General features: G+C 36.1%; 1 protein-coding gene and 1 pseudogene across 1 annotated transcript; one reads left to right on the top strand and one right to left on the bottom strand.

Moving 5' to 3' along the window:
• Positions 1–1929: 1929 nt before the first annotated feature.
• Positions 1930–4214, bottom strand: LOC113077251 (E3 ubiquitin-protein ligase RNF180-like). Its single transcript, XM_026249700.1, has 2 exons — positions 3096–4214; positions 1930–2092 (listed from the first exon to the last, which is right to left on the bottom strand). Exons 1-2 carry the CDS (start codon positions 3723–3725, stop codon positions 2048–2050), a joined length of 675 nt encoding a protein of 224 aa, XP_026105485.1. The 5' UTR covers positions 3726–4214; the 3' UTR covers positions 1930–2047.
• Positions 4215–5495: 1281 nt separating this feature from the next.
• Positions 5496–7171, top strand: LOC113077250 (5-hydroxytryptamine receptor 1A-alpha-like; annotated as a pseudogene).
• Positions 7172–16286: the final 9115 nt, after the last annotated feature.

Here is a 16286-nt window from a genome sequence, read left to right as displayed (position 1 = left end):
TTTGTTATGTAGAAACCTGTTAGCCACTTATGTTTATAAAGCACATAAAGGTTGAAAATTCAGGCTGAGGTATGACTGTGTGTATTTTATGTTGCTGGAAATTATGTGAAAATCTTTTGAAGTAATGTGAGCCACAGACCTCGTTTTACTAACAAATCTAAACTGCAATCTAAACCCATTGGAAATTCCTGAAGAAATCGATTGCTTGTTAATCCTAATTGTCTTCAGGGTTTTAGGACTACAAAGTGAGAAGATCTGTTGTGCTCTTTTGTTTTATTTTGCTACTCTCTCTTTTTTGATGTTCTTTCGTATTATGCATTGCTTCTTTCCTTGCTAACCTTTTATGTATACGCTCTGTTAAACATTTTTTTGTTTTCATATTTATGGAGTTCCTTTGAGCTTTGGAGAAAAAAAAGTATTATTATTTTAAATAATAACAGTAATATTTAAAAATAATTAATAATGTAATTATTATTAGGTGGTTTTTGACAAATTTCCAAATAAGATTACAAAAATAAAAATACAAATCACAACAATAAATAATGATAAAAATATTATTAGCATCCGTTTTTTTTTGCGACATATTTGAAAAATCACAATAATAATAAAAATAATAACAATAATAATAAAATAATAATAATAATAATAAATTAGAAAAACAATTTCTGTTAGCTAGCTATTTTTATTATTATTTTCATTAGCTAAAGTTGTGTGTGAGCCTAATTTAATTTTATTTAATTTTATTTTATTTCAGGATTTTATTCATAACTCTTGGGTGACTTCTTTGACAAATTATGTTAGCTGTTTTTGTGAAATTCCCAAAGAGATTCCTGAAAATTACATTATTATTATTATTATTATTATTATTACTACTACTACTACTATTATATTTGCAAAAAGATAACAGAAACTGTAATATGGCTTTCTTCTGAAACAAACTTTCTGGAAGAAGACGTGTGTTATGGTGGTTCTGCACAATGGACAGGGTGTGTTGGTGGGGCAGTTCTTGGCCAGTGGGTCCGCAGACAAGGCTCACAGAAGACGTGGCTGCAGGGATGGCACAATGTAGGGACTGAAGTAGACATCCAGACACACAGCACAGATATAGCCTCACGATCCCGGCCGGGGCAGCTCCTCGTCCTCACTACTGCTAGATGGGTTCCCTGTAGAGCTCTTCAGCAGAGTGAGAGAGCAAAAGAGATGACTCAGAGCTGCTATTAAACTCAACAATCTGCTGAGCTTCACCTTTACTAGGTAGAATCGCTTGCAGTGTTATGCTGATGGCTCGCATAAACAGTGTTTTGACTTGTTGGACTGTCAAACACACGGTAAGATTCCCTGAACTGTCCTGTTTTGGATTGTGTCCCAGGCAGCACCCAGAGGTGTTGTGTCCACACACATGACTCCTCTGGTGCACAGGGCCTGTCTGCATAATCACAGCTCTCCCACCCATGGGGACCTCCAGAGCCTATGCCCCTTGTTCCCTAGGTGTGTCTTTATCACCAAATACACATCTCATAAAATCCTGCACATCCCCACTTGACAACCCAGAAACGCTTCCTGTGGACGCCAGAATCCTAACCTCAACATCTCACACTGAACCTGTTAGGGCATAAAGCAAAGTCAAACATTTTTATATAAATGGATAATGTAAGGGTCCTTTGTCTGCCAAATCAAAACCCACCCCACTTCTAGACTGTGGACAATGACAAATGAATGAGGAAAATATGTTACTTGCATTTGAATACTAATAATCAGACCAAAGCCAGGTATTAAAGGACTAGCACTTTCTAAGAGCTGTCTTCTGTGGGTTTTGATTTCATAGGAGACACTTTGGGGTGTTGTTGCATTAAAGGATAATCAAAATCATTGTGGAGAGAATTAATTTGAATTTTTACAATCATTTTAAATCTTTAATTTGGCTTTAACTGAAATTGTACATCATTGATAGAGTGAGCATTAATGCTCATGAGTTTATTGCAGTATATTCAGAACCACTAATGCAGAATCTGTTGATTGTTGAAAGATGCCCTCTGCTGGAAAATGATCAATTCTGAATTATCTGTGGGTGATCATTCTGCTTTATAATGTGCTAAAGAAAAAAGGAAGTAATAAATAACATATGAATATAGGAATATATGTAAGAAATGATGTACAGCCAGTTGACCATTATCACAAAATAAAGAATAATTTGAAAAAACAAATATTTGAAGAACAATAGTCTGTTACAATGTAGAAATCAATCAGTCTTTAGAAACAAGACAAAACAAAGGAACAAAATCATAAAAGTAATATATTATTATTATTATAATTTCTGCACATCAAGGTTACTTATTTTCCTCTAAGTTTACTCTCATCCAGCTCTTTGACTTTTACTAGTTTGGTGCCTTTTTCTGGGTGATAAATGCTTTGTCTTGTTTTAGGTTTTATATATCATAACAGTAATACTGTAGTCCCCTGATTATATTTTAACCAAGTCAATAAACATTTATAACTTATATATATATATATATATATATATATATATATATATATAATATGTAAGATTTTAGGAAATATGTAGTAAATATAGACAATACACATGTGGCATCAACATAAACTAATGAAATACAATATTACACACACACACACACACACACACACACACACACACACACACACACACACATATATATATATATATATATATATATATATTTACATTATTATTTATTTAATGATTATTTTTTTCCATCAGCACTTGAAAAGCTGATGATAAATCAATTGAATAAATTGTATTTATTAAACAGACAAAGTTTTTTTTAATAATAATTAAATCTTAGGCTCTAATTTAACAGAAAGCATTACTGATTCAATGACTATGGTCTTTATTTTGTTTCATTGTTTGACTCATTTGTATCACATTTGATAGAGACTTTAAAATTGCAAATAAGTTTTTCTTATCTTCATTTGCCGCCAGTGTTCACTTCTCTAGAAAAGCAGCTGAAAAGGGCTAATATTCTGACAGAAAAGCTTTAGTCCTATTACAGCTCATACATCATGTCTAAAATGTAAACTCATTTGTAAACTCATGCTTGATTGCGTTTCTGTTTCACCTGCACGTTCTCCTGCTGCTGGCTCTGTTTGCAGAGCTCTCTCCTCCTCTGTCTCCTCCTCAGGCTCTTCAGTTGCTTCCTCTCTCTCTTACCCAGCCTGCGTTCCCCAGTGGGAGTGGGTGTTAGCAGGGATGAAGTCACGCTGAGCCCTGCTGGAGCTCTGCCAGCCTGTTCTCCAGCCTCCTGTTCCTCCTCAGAGCTGCTGAGAGACATCAGAGGAGCTCTGCGGTTGAAGGAGCTGCCTGCTTCCTGATCCTCACGAGAGATGCGTGAGCCTCTAATAATATCCGACATAACAGGATCTAGATCAGACCTCCTCGAAAGCATCACAGTCCTGCCATAGGGAGGAGGGCTTGTCCTATGGCATGGGGATGTGGAGGCCTGTTGTCTGGCTGTGGACCTCAGCATATGCCCTGCCTGGAGATCACAGTCTGGAAAGTGCAGATCAGAGTATCCTCGTGGGGAGTTTTGCCCCCTGTAATGAACTACCTGGTGGGCATTTGTGTAGTCCAGACTGAAAGTCTTCCTGTGGGCTAGTCTGGTTCCAAGTCTGTCCCTCTGCAGAGGCCTGACCTCCAAACACAAGGCCTCCGCCGTGCGCCCAAGGTCCTCTTCTCCATGTGAGTCCATCTCAGATCGGATAACTCACTGTTGAACTGAAACACCCCCCCCACCCCACTGTGCCCAACTCTACAGCAGACCAGGAAACATTTGAATTCATTGTTGAAGAGGTGAGCAGGAACATACTGGCCCCCTGAGGTATTTTGCACTGTTGACAAAGGTAAAGCCCCCTAAATAGTGGCAGTTCAGCGACCCGATTGTCTCTGGGGGCCTATAGAATTCAAACAACCCACAATGCATGCATTGTGTTATAAGGGTGGCAAAATTAGGTGAAATAACTAGACCATCCTTTTTCAGCAGACACCGTCAGCTCTTTTTCTGTCTGAACAATTGGCAGCATATGGGAATATGACAGTCACGCTGACTGAAACAAAATCTGTGGTCATTTTATACAGTTTGCATGTGTGGCTTCTACTTGATGCTTCATTTTTCTTTTTCTTTTTTCTCTTTCTGTACAGTCATTAGGTTATAAGGCCAAGTTTTAAACAATCATTTTAGTTAAACAATTATAATTTATGGAAACGGATAAAAGATAAATGTAAAAAAGTGAAAGATATCTGAACTCTTAATGGCAAGCAAAGCAAATTAATAAGTTTATAAAAAAATAATAATATATTTTTAATTATATATATAATATATATATATATATATTTTTAATGCGGCAAACATCTGTTTTAGCTTATGTCCTTCAGAGTAAATGGCATAAAGAGTAAATTAGTGATGTGTCTTTAATGGACCTCTGCAAACTTTCGTTATTTTTTTTTTCTCTCAGTTTTTTGTTTCGCACACCTCTCACAACTTGGCACGTTTTCAAAGCCACCTGCAAGTCGAATGCCATTACATAAGGTTACGTAAGCTCGTTGTCGCAATTTTTCCATTATTAATTATGCATGTTGATAGCTTTGCGATAGCCGTAGTAAAAAAATAAATAACAATTAAAAAAATCCGTATTAAATGATGTTGGGGAAGCAAAGTCTATGCTGCATGAAGTTAAGAGTGGTCTGAATCGTTGGGAAGAGGGGTCTCGTTCCACAATCCGTTCTCGTTATGTTCTTTCATCTTTTTGCCATGTTCTCACCAGATGGCAGCAGATTTCCGTTCTGGGGAACTCATGGAACTGTCCGCGGTGCTGAAACTTCATTTTCCCGATGCATCTCTGCAACAAAGGTAATAGTCTTGTAGAGTACAGTATTACAATCAATCCAATAATCTTCAAAAGGTTTGTGATATCCAAAATATTGAACTGTCATTATATGTTACTGAAAAAAATGGAAACCTAAAAAAGAACAGCTATTTTAGGCTACCAAAGTATACCTAAGTATCTAACTAAGTACTTTAATACAAGCAAAACTCATTTTTTTTGTTAATCAAAACTCTTTAAGGTAACAATTGCAGGTTACGAGTTTTTAGAGTGTAATGCTCATATAATAGCCTATGACACTTTTTGTATTCACATTTTTTATTTATTGTAATTCATTCGTCAGACCTAGCTATATGAACTGTATTTTTTATCATTTCGTCATGATTATCTTTATTATATCTGAATTATCTTATACACATTTATTTGTCTCAAGTTTCAGATTTCAAGCAGATTTTCTTTATCTGCAACGAAAATCAAATTAATTGAAAGAGTCTTTCACTGCAAAACTATAATAATAATAATAATAATAATAATAATAATAATAATAATAATAATAATAATAATAATAATAATACATTTACCGGACGGAGCAAGTTGTTGAATTTGCATGCGCAACTTTTATAACAGAAACTGTTGAATATCTCAAAACATATTGTACTAGAACTCTGCAAAAACGAAAGGACAACTTTGTCCTGCTGTAAAGCTTGCACGGCCGCTCTGCAAAGTACGCGCGCCAACCTCTTCTCAGCCATCTCTGACGCACTTAGCACGACTCGTATAAATGAATTCACTTCGTCACTGAGCGCCAATGATAGCAGCTCGAGCGTGCGGCACTTCCTCAGCCCGGAGCTCGCCATGCGTCTTCAGAGCAGCGAGGTGACCGGTGCGAGGGACTGTCTCTGAGTCACCGCTCTCACCATGGAGAGTTACACCAATACCACAGAAAGCCAAGACTGGAGCGGGAACGCGACGACAGCTGGCCAAGTTGCTTTGAGTTACCAAATAATCGGCTCACTTTTCCTGGCCGCGTTAATTCTGTTTGCCATATTGGGAAACGCGTGTGTCATCGCTGCCATCGCTTTGGAGAGATCGCTTCAGAATGTGGCCAACTATCTCATCGGTTCCCTGGCCGTCACAGACCTCATGGTATCGGTTCTAGTGCTACCCATGGCAGCCCTGTATCAGGTTCTGAACAAATGGACTTTGGGACAGGAGATGTGTGATATTTTCATTTCCCTAGATGTGTTTGTGCTGTACCTCTTCCATCCTACACCTGTGCGCAATCGCTTTGGATAGATACTGGGCCATCACCGATCCCATAGACTATGTAAATAAAAGGACCCGAGACGAGCGGCTATCTTGATCAGCCTCACTTGGCTGATAGGATTTTCCATTTCCATTCCTCCCATGTTGGGCTGGAGGAAACCAGAGGACCGGGCTGATCCCGACGCGTGCACAATCAGCCAAGACCACGGGTACACCATCTACTCGACTTTTGGAGCTTTCTACATCCCCCTCATCCTCATGCTTGTCCTCTACGGGCGGATATTCCGAGCGGCGAGATTTCGCATTAGGAAAACTGTGAAGAAAACCGAGAAAGCTAAAATCGCGGACAAATGCCTGGCAGTGTCTCCGGCGCTGTTCCCGAGGAAAGCGATCGGCGAGGTGAACAAAACTTGGAGGCGAAGCGTGGAGCCGCAGCCGAGCTCCTGCGTAAACGGAGGACTGAAACACTTGGACGACGGAGAGTCGTTCGAGATTACAGAAGTTCAGACCGTCTCCAGAAACCACCTGAGCCTGCCCAACAACCCTCAGCCGTGCTTCGAGAGCAGAAACGAGAAAAACACGGAAGCGAAGCGCAAAGTGGCTTTGGCCAGAGAGCGCAAAACGGTTAAGACTCTGGGAATCATTATGGGCACGTTCATTTTCTGCTGGCTGCCCTTCTTCATTGTGGCGCTTGTTTTGGCCTTTCTGTCAAGACTGTTTCATGCCCGAGTGGTTGAGGGCGGTCATTAACTGGCTCGGATACTCCAACTCACTTTTGAACCCCATCATATACGCGTACTTTAACAAAGACTTCCAGAACGCATTCAAGAAGATCTTGAAATGCAAATGTATTAGACAGTGAACGGTGCTGTTTAACGGATGCTAATATGCAGATATTGATTGTTAAAGAACTGCTCTAAAGGCATTAATACTAAAGGACCCAGTGCGGGACAGTACAGCACAAGAAGAGGTAGAGCTCTTTCCTTGTGTATTTATTTATCTGTGAAGTTTATCTGCTTCCAAAAAAAAAAAAAAAAAAAAAAAAAAATGCATATACAACTGGATGGATTCAGATAATACCAGGACACTCAGACCAGCTGTGTGCATTCAATAATAAAGCCCTTAAAAAAAAAGGTTTTTATTTTACTGTATATGATGAAAGCCACCTTTCATCGAGCAGGGAGGTGGGATTGTAAGCACACAGAGATGTCAAGATCCAGCAAATCATTTATTTAGAAAAATGTAATGTGAAACCATTTCTCATTTTTTTTATTTATTTTCCGCAGTTTTCTTATATGACATGGACTGACTGGAAACACCTTGAAATAAAACATAAATCTAGATCAATAAAATGGACTGAATTTGAATCATTGCATTTGGGGTGGGATGGGTCTCTTTAATGAGGTTGGAAAGAAAAAAAAATCATGTGGTTAACCATACACTGTTCAACTGTGTAATTTAGGAAAGTCATGAACAAAAATATAACAAGTTAGTATGACAATATAATGCAACCTCGCTGAAAGAATTATTTTCTTTTTCAATTGGCATCTAGGTAAGCCAAAAATATTTAATTTAGCATTCAAATATGTGCACTTAGATAAAAATGCATTATAAAGCATGTGTGAAATGTCAGTGACAGTTAGAATCAGAGATGCTAAGAGTACGCAATGATCAGTTTGCCTCAGGCACAGCTAGGCCATTACCCATGGGCCCTTTGTTCCTCTAATACTGCAGCCTTGCCATGTTGCATTAAAAAGTAACTTAGAACCCATAAACCAGTTCAAGTGATTAAAACTTAAAACCCTTATGTTTGTTCTCATTTTTTTTAAATGCCTAAGAATAGTTCACCCAAAAATAAAAAAAAAATAGATGAAAATGTACTCATCCTCAGGTTATCCACAATGTAGATGAGTTTATATCTTTGGCGATTTGGAGAAATGTAGCATTACATCACTTGCTCTCCAATGGATGACTGAATGGGTGCTGTCAGAATGAGCATCCAAACAGCTGATAAAAACATCACAGTAATCCACAGGACTCCTTCAATAAACGTCCTGTGAATCAAATCGAATGTGTGTTTAAGAAACAAATACAGTCGGTAAGATGTTTTTAACTTCAAACCATTGCTTGCAGCCAAAATACGAGTCATCTATTCATAATATTATACTTGCTTCAGTAAAAAAAGTCATTTTATCTGAATTATAAGAGAAATATAAGCACAACATGCACCATTTACAAGCCAAAACAGTCTAAAAGAGTTCTAAACAAACATATTGGTAGATTTTGATGTGAAAGCTCAAAATATATGGGATTTTGCACTGAAAGAAGCATTATTATGGATTATGGACTGGTATATTGTTAATTGTTTATTGAACTACAGTCATGTTGTGATGTTATTGTGATGTTTTATCATCTGTTTGGACTCTCCTTCTGATGGCACTCATTCATTACAGAGGATTCATTGGTGAGCAAGTTATGCAATGCTACTAAATTTCTCCAAATCTGTTCAGATGAAAATTTTCATTTTGGGGGAACTGTTCCTTTAAAATCTAAAGCAAAAAAATAAAAATAAAAAGACTTCAGCTATCATACAGACCTCCTCTGGTAAATTGAATTGGCTTATGTCACCCCAAACATATTTTACATAGGTCTCCAGCTAGTCCTATATATTCTAAACCTCCTCCACGTCCAGTGACATTTTCAGTGTATAAAGTCAGTGGCCACATGCACAGTGTGCTGGGGAGAGGCAATGGTGCAGAAATGTTATTCAAATAACATCCTAAGGCTCTGCCCACACAGAGCCCTGGCAAAATATAAATGTCAGAAAAGACAAATGAAAAATACTCAATGTATTGTTTATGATTTGCCTTCCCCACCCCTTACATTTGTAAGTGTGCTGTTTTACTGACACACTGCCATGTGACGAGGACGTTCAGAGGAGCTGACAGCATTGATAAGATGACAATGGATATTGTGAATGAACACAAATTACTCGCTGAAATATCCTCTGTAGGAGTGAAATTTTGCTGACTCACTCCCTTTGCACATAAAGGACTCATGAACTAATTTTACCCATTTTCACTTCTCATGAAGGTGGTCATACCCTCATGTCAAAGTTATAAATGGCCAGCCACTAACTTTGGCTTGATTGAACACTATTGGGGAAAGACGCAATATGTATTTCTTCTCCTTTGTGCCCTGGAATAAATCGAAATGGCTACATTTGCAAGGAACATTCACAAGGTCATTCTAACCTTGATGCAACTTTTTTGTGAGGCTAAATGACTGTGAAAGAACATTCTGAAGTCAATCTTATCTTCTGAGGAACGTCTTATTCTAGAGACAGCTAGATTTTTTTTATGTGGCTGTTAGTTACTCAGCTGACCTTTGCTTTGGAGTATTAAGAAGAGATTAAACTGCACGTTTGTCATTTCTTTCTTTCATTCAAAAAAGTGAGATATTGATAACCCATCCATCATCAATTCCTTGTATATTTAAACAAGCTCTGTTGGATCTTTCCCCGGCTGAATAATATATTGAAAGCATATGAGAATAGTATAACAAGCTGTGTCGGTATGATAAGTTGTGATAATAACAAACGCAGTGTTTGTCTCTGGATTGTAGCACATGACCTTGTTGAGCACTCCTATTAAAGGACATTTAAAATCAACACATTTTTCTAGATTAAAAAATTTCTGTTTCTGTTCACAGGCAAGACACACACACACACACACACACACACACACACACACACACACACACACACACACACACACACACACACACACACATATATATATATATATATATATATATATATATGTGTGTGTGTGTGTGTGTGTGTATGTGTGTGTATGTATGTATGTATGTATATACACACACACACGTTTGATTTAAGCCCTATAGATACAGTAGAAAAGGAGAAGAGAAAACAAAGCACACAAGTGAGTAATTTCATTTGATGTAATCTAAAAGATGTTTTACATTTGAATATAAATGTTTTTAGTAAAATGTAGATTTTCCTTATTGCCCTCTCTTTCTCCTATATATGGTGCTTCAGCTCAAATGAACTGAGCATGCACACAATGAAAAGAGAAAAATTAGCAACAGCAAAAAATAGCATTTTTGCATTTCTAGCCTAGCCAAGGGGCACAATAATCTCATTGTGTGATTGCTTATGAGTCACGTCTTCAGCTACATACGTCAACGAAGTCACGTTTTTGATTCCCTCTGTCTGGCTCCGGGGCCGCAGAGCTCTTGTTCACTTCAGAGCGTGATGTTGTGATCTCCTTATTTTTATCTTAAACAAATGTTTGTACTGACACAGTTTTAACAATGTTTGAATACAGACCGTTCTTAATAAAATGAGACAGATTTTCTTCACTGCTCTCTTTGTCTTCACGGTGTTAGGCTGCACTGCTCGCCTGCTCTACTACCAGCTCCATTAAATGAGTAATTCCATTAGCTTTCTTACACACATTTGACCCAGCCATTTACGATTCAGCTGAAGGTCTCCCAGCGATTGACCTGTAGCACATTCCAGCCAACTTTCCCTAAGTGCATTCCCCAGTGGTTTGCTCAGAGACAGTGCGTCTAAACATTAAAAGTCGGAGAATGTGGAGCACAGAGAAGGAATAGCTGATGAATAAACACACCATGTCCTTTGTCTGCATATATTTTATGACACATTTAATCATAATATTTAGTAATTGCATTTAATTTTTCCAAGATCAAAAACAGCTATTAGTGATATACAGCCAGGTACATGTTTTGAATGTGTAATTGTCAGGGAGTCGCCATCTCAGTCACCATCACAGTCAACAGCCCTGGTGCACCAGATGTGTTTACTTATCCCGAGATGCTCCACTGGATCACCTAAATAAGACAGTCTTCTTACCTCCGGCTAAGAGACTTGAATTCCTTTCCTCCCTTAAATGACTCCTCCTTAAATTTCATCCCGCTGCCCTTTCATCAATAAATCTGTTGTTCTGGCCAGTTTGCTGACAGTAATATACTTAACAATGCATTAGTTTATAAAACATTTATAAAATATATTTGTTCAAATTATATATATATATATATATATATATATATATATATATATATGAAAAGAAATGTTATAATAAACAATGTCTTCATAAATTTGTTATTTTATTTTATTTTTATTTTTATTTTATTTATTTTGTTACTTTTTTAACATTTATAAATATATAGATGTTTATAAAATTATAAAAAAATGTCAACATCTTATAAGTTCTATCGTAATTTATAACTATATAATTATAATTTAGAATTCTATCAAAAAGAATTTGGAAAACAATTAATAAAATACATTATGATTTTTTTAAATATATTTGATATTCTTCATAAATGTTAAATAGACAATTTGCTTTTAGTCTTGGATTTATATATTATTTTCATAGCATAGTCAATTTTATTACTTATATTCATAAAAATAATGAATAAACTGCAATTCTCAGAGTCTACTGAAAAATAATATCACAACTTCCTGTATCATGTTGACTTTGTTAGCTAGCAGATTAGCTTTAATGGCATGCTAATCTATTTAAATTGTCCACATGCAGGGTGCAATGCTAAAACTTCATTCACATGTGTATCACGAAGAGGTGTTCTCCAGCCATCGCCATCAGATCAACGCTGAACATGCAAGAAGTATTGCACTTTATTAAACCAGACCCCTCGTGGTGCTCAGAAATGTCTGTGGCATAAGCTGTATTCTTTCCCCCCATAAATTAAGAAATAATACCCAGCTATTTGGATACTTGGAGGCAGTGCTGAGAGCTGTGCTGGTCACCATGGAGATGCTCAAACGCCGAACCTCTGCAGTTCCAAGGGAGCAATTACCTGATGACATCAAAGCCCTTCAGCAGCACAATAGAAGCATGCAGGACAGACAGGCTTCAAACAAATTAGTCTGAAGATTCTCCTCATTTGCATTAAATTTCCACTCCGTGTCCGCGGAGCAGAGCGCAACAGCAGGATGCAAATCAAATGTTAAGAGTAAACAATGTTTGATGTACTGCAAAGTACATTTACGCTTGTGGAGAATGAAGGAAATTGGCAGCATTATTGAAGCATTCCGGGAAAGCAGGCAACGTAGTTCTCTTGTTAACACTCAAAAGTTTTTTGCAAGGGTACAATGAGTACCAACAGTTCCTTACAGTGACACAGTGAGAGCAAGATCTCTCTGGCTCAACTTGACTCAGTTGGAGTGGGGAAAGACATGAAATGAAACCGTTGCCAACATGCTAAACAATTTTTTTAAAAATGCAACACAAAATTAAGTAACACATTTTCATTCAAGACATATGTTGTGTAGGGTTCTGGCAGGAAGGGAACAGCGCTGCTCATTTCATCAGTGATCACTCACTGAAATTTGTCATTTTACCTAACACAACCTGTTCTCATGCACAAACCCAATTTTCATTACTGCATAACCCCTAAAACATCAATTTGAGAGAAAAAGGGAACAAGCAATATGATGCTGTCTGTTACTCACTGTATATGCAAGGAAACAAGTCAGCTGAATATTTCACCTGTGACAAAGGTCAAAAATATAATTTTCAGACAAAATAATTGCTTGCTGCTGCAAGTTTAATAAATATAATGTAAACTACTATAAAATAAATATACAGTATAAAATATAAACTATACCACAAAAGTTTGTAGTCATTAGCTGTTTTTTTTTTTTTTTTACTTTTTTTATTCTTATTTTTTATTCTGTAAGGATGTATTACATTGATCATAAGTGACAGTCAAGACATTAATAATGTTACAAAATATTCAGATTTCAAATCAGTGCTGTTCATTTGAACTTCCTATTCAACAAGATACTTGACAAGAAATATCACAGTTTCCACAAAAATATTACATGCTGTATTCAAATTCTACAGGGAAGCTGTCTTGAACAATGATTAAAAAATTACCAATTGGTTCTTGACCTGATAATTATAATAGGATCATGTGACACTGAAGACTGGAGTGATGACTGCTGAAAATTCAGCTTTACCATCACAGGATTAAATAATTATTTAGAATATATTCAAATAGAAAACAGTTAATTTAATTTGTAATAATATTTCATAATATGATTTTTTTCATCAAATAAATGCAGCCTTGGTGAGTGTAAGGCTCGGAATCATATGTGTGGTAGTGTCGTAGTGGTTAAGTCTGAGTTATACTGGAACACAGGATGTGAGTTCATTGTGAACAGGGATCAGCCGGTAATTGAGTCAGAGATCACAGTCCTTTCAGAGAATCAGAGTTGTGTCCTTGGGCTACTTACATTGCTCCAGTGGGATCTGGCCTTACAATTAGAGTACAAAAAGTCACACTGAATCCAAATGATCTGTCTAATAAACTATGAGCAACTTTCAAAGTACATCACTGTTTATCACTAAGCAGTGCTAATGTGTTGTTTCTCACCTTGTATAAGGTGAAAACTGCGTTCAGGGTAATCTTGTGTGTGTCACATTTCCAGCGGGCAATGTTCTGTACAGTGGCTCTATACAGCGTGTTGTCCTCATTAAGGGAGCCCCGAAAAACATGTGCAGAAGTCATTTATAAAACATGAAAGGGTGAAAGATTCTATTGATCTCTCGGTCAAACTCATTGCTTTTAATATGAGATTTTACAAGTCTTACATTAAAGGGATCGTTCCCCTAAAAATAAAAATCATTTACTCACCCTCATGTCATTCCACACCTGTCTGACTTTTTTCTATTCAAGACAGGACCTGGCAAATAGTGATAGACAAAAAAAAAAAATTCTAATAATTTTCATTCAATTAGCCACTATGTTTGACATACTTCAAATAACTGACATATCTGCTAATGGGTTTCTCAAGCTCAATAAGAGGTTGTGGTCTATGATTTGCTCCCTTAAAGAAACAGTACACCTAAAAATGTACAAATGGATGGAAATTTACTCACGCTCAGGCCATCCTAGATCAAAACAGGAGAAAATTAGTACTACATTACTTGCTCACGTGCATCTTTTCCAGTGAATGGGTGCCACCAGAATGGGAGCCCAAACAGCTGAAAAAAAGCACAATAATCCACAAATAATCCACATGACTTTAGTCCATCTATTAACATCTTATGAAATTTAAAGCTATATACAATCAATTTGATTCACAGGATTTTAACTAATGTGGATTAATGTGGATTAATATGATGACTCTTATTTTGACGGCACCCATTCACCACAGAGGATCCACTGGTGAGCAAGATGTTCGATTTCTTCAAATCTGTTGTGATAAAAAAAAAAAAAAACTCATCTTCATCTTTGATGGCCTGAGTGTAAGTACATTTTCAGCATTTTTTGAGGGCTGAACTATCCCTTAAAAGTTTTAATGCCCTAGTTGTAAAAGCTTTGACACACACACACTGTGCACATACTTGTTACTACAAAAAGCAAGATCACACAGCTCTCCGTTACGCCCCACATTCATCCCCTACTGTGACCTGCACGAGTCAGTCAGTAAAGCAGTAACACACCTTAATCCTCCTGGATCCATCTCTGCATTTATACAAAGAGTGATAATTAACTCTGCTTCACAATGCAAATTCCTCTCCTATAATCCTGTTGTTGTTAGTGGATGTTTTGTTCTGCATGCAATAGATAACATATCTCTTAGTCAGAGTCAGTGCTGTTAGCTAATGTGCATAAAGATTCTTGCAAAAAAAAAAAAAGTTTCACACAAATTTTAGAAAGCAAATTTCCTGTGATGTTTTCTGCAATGAATGTGCACATTTAAATGTTTGTATAATGTGGCATAAAATGTCACAGATTAATGTGTCACATTACCTTTCTACATGTCTTTGATCTTTAAAAGCCTCTGCATTATTAACCTGGAAGCTTTAACTTCTATATATACAGAGGATTACCATGATTACGGTCAACACGAGACATCAAACTAACAGAATGCATAAACAGAAACAAGACTGAACAAGTTTGCGCTCAGATAAAAAAACAACTGTTAATGAGAATCCAGCGGTATAGCTGATTATGTTTGTTGTTTTTATGACTAGCTACAGATTGTGATGTTTACTGTTCAAGGTCATGACATCTAGTTTTAACACCTCTGATGAAATAAAGCCTTTTAAAGATGTTCCAAGTAACATGTTTGAAAAAAATAAAATCAAATAAAAAATTTCATCTTACGAAACAATGTCTTTAATCAAATACACTTTAATAAACCTGCAATAATTAATATCACAATACAATAATTTATTATAGGCCTACCTAAGAAACCATAAAATAGCTGTTGGTTTAAGAGATACATTTTAACTTAAATAAAATAGATACTTTTACATTTTTTTTTACTTTCTTTCTTTTTTTTTAAGCTAATCTTGATGTGCTAAAATTGATGTACTAAAACCAACACTAAAATACAAATTAATTAAAATGATATACATATTTAAAAAATAATAGAAATGACAAAAAAAAATATTACTAAAACTTTAACTAAAATGAAAATAGTCAAAATAAAATAAAAATTTAAAAATATTTATTTATTAAATTTTATTATAGATATTTTTTAATTGTTTATAATTATGATCTCTGGTCTACTAACATAACCTTGTACAAGATGGATTATGTAGGAAACTGCAAACATAAGCCATTTTCTCACATCATCTCAAAACGTTGTTCATATAATTAAGAATATTATTTGATCTCATATTTTGATTTGGTCATGGACGAATACATATTTGCTTAATGCTTTGGCTTACATTTTAAATTATTTTATTTCATTAGACATCATTATACCATGTAGCTAAAACCAATGTTTAAATAAACATTATCTTTATAAAGCTGCTTTGGAACAATATGTATTTTGAAGCACGACACAAATAAATTGCATTGAACTGAACTGAAAATCTCTGAGGTCCAGCAACTTCCCAGTCTGATTCAATTTTAGGGACTTTAAATGTTTTATCGCACAGCTGTAAGACTAACCTTAAACTGATTTCAAACAGTTGATGTTTGTCTCCTATTACGGTGAAGCTATTTATATTATTTTAGATTGATTTACTATGTGGAAAGCACTGGTGGAGGCCATTAAAGAACAGACCTTATCCCTTCAGCTCTTATCGGGAAACTCCATTTTGAGTGTATCGCAGAAAACACAAGCACTTCTT

This window comes from Carassius auratus, unplaced genomic scaffold (assembly GCF_003368295.1).
Source record: "Carassius auratus strain Wakin unplaced genomic scaffold, ASM336829v1 scaf_tig00022051, whole genome shotgun sequence".
Classification (NCBI taxonomy): Eukaryota; Metazoa; Chordata; class Actinopteri; order Cypriniformes; family Cyprinidae; genus Carassius; species Carassius auratus.
The sequence above is the reverse complement of the archived record's forward strand: the minus strand, read 5'-3'. Positions and strand labels throughout refer to the sequence as shown.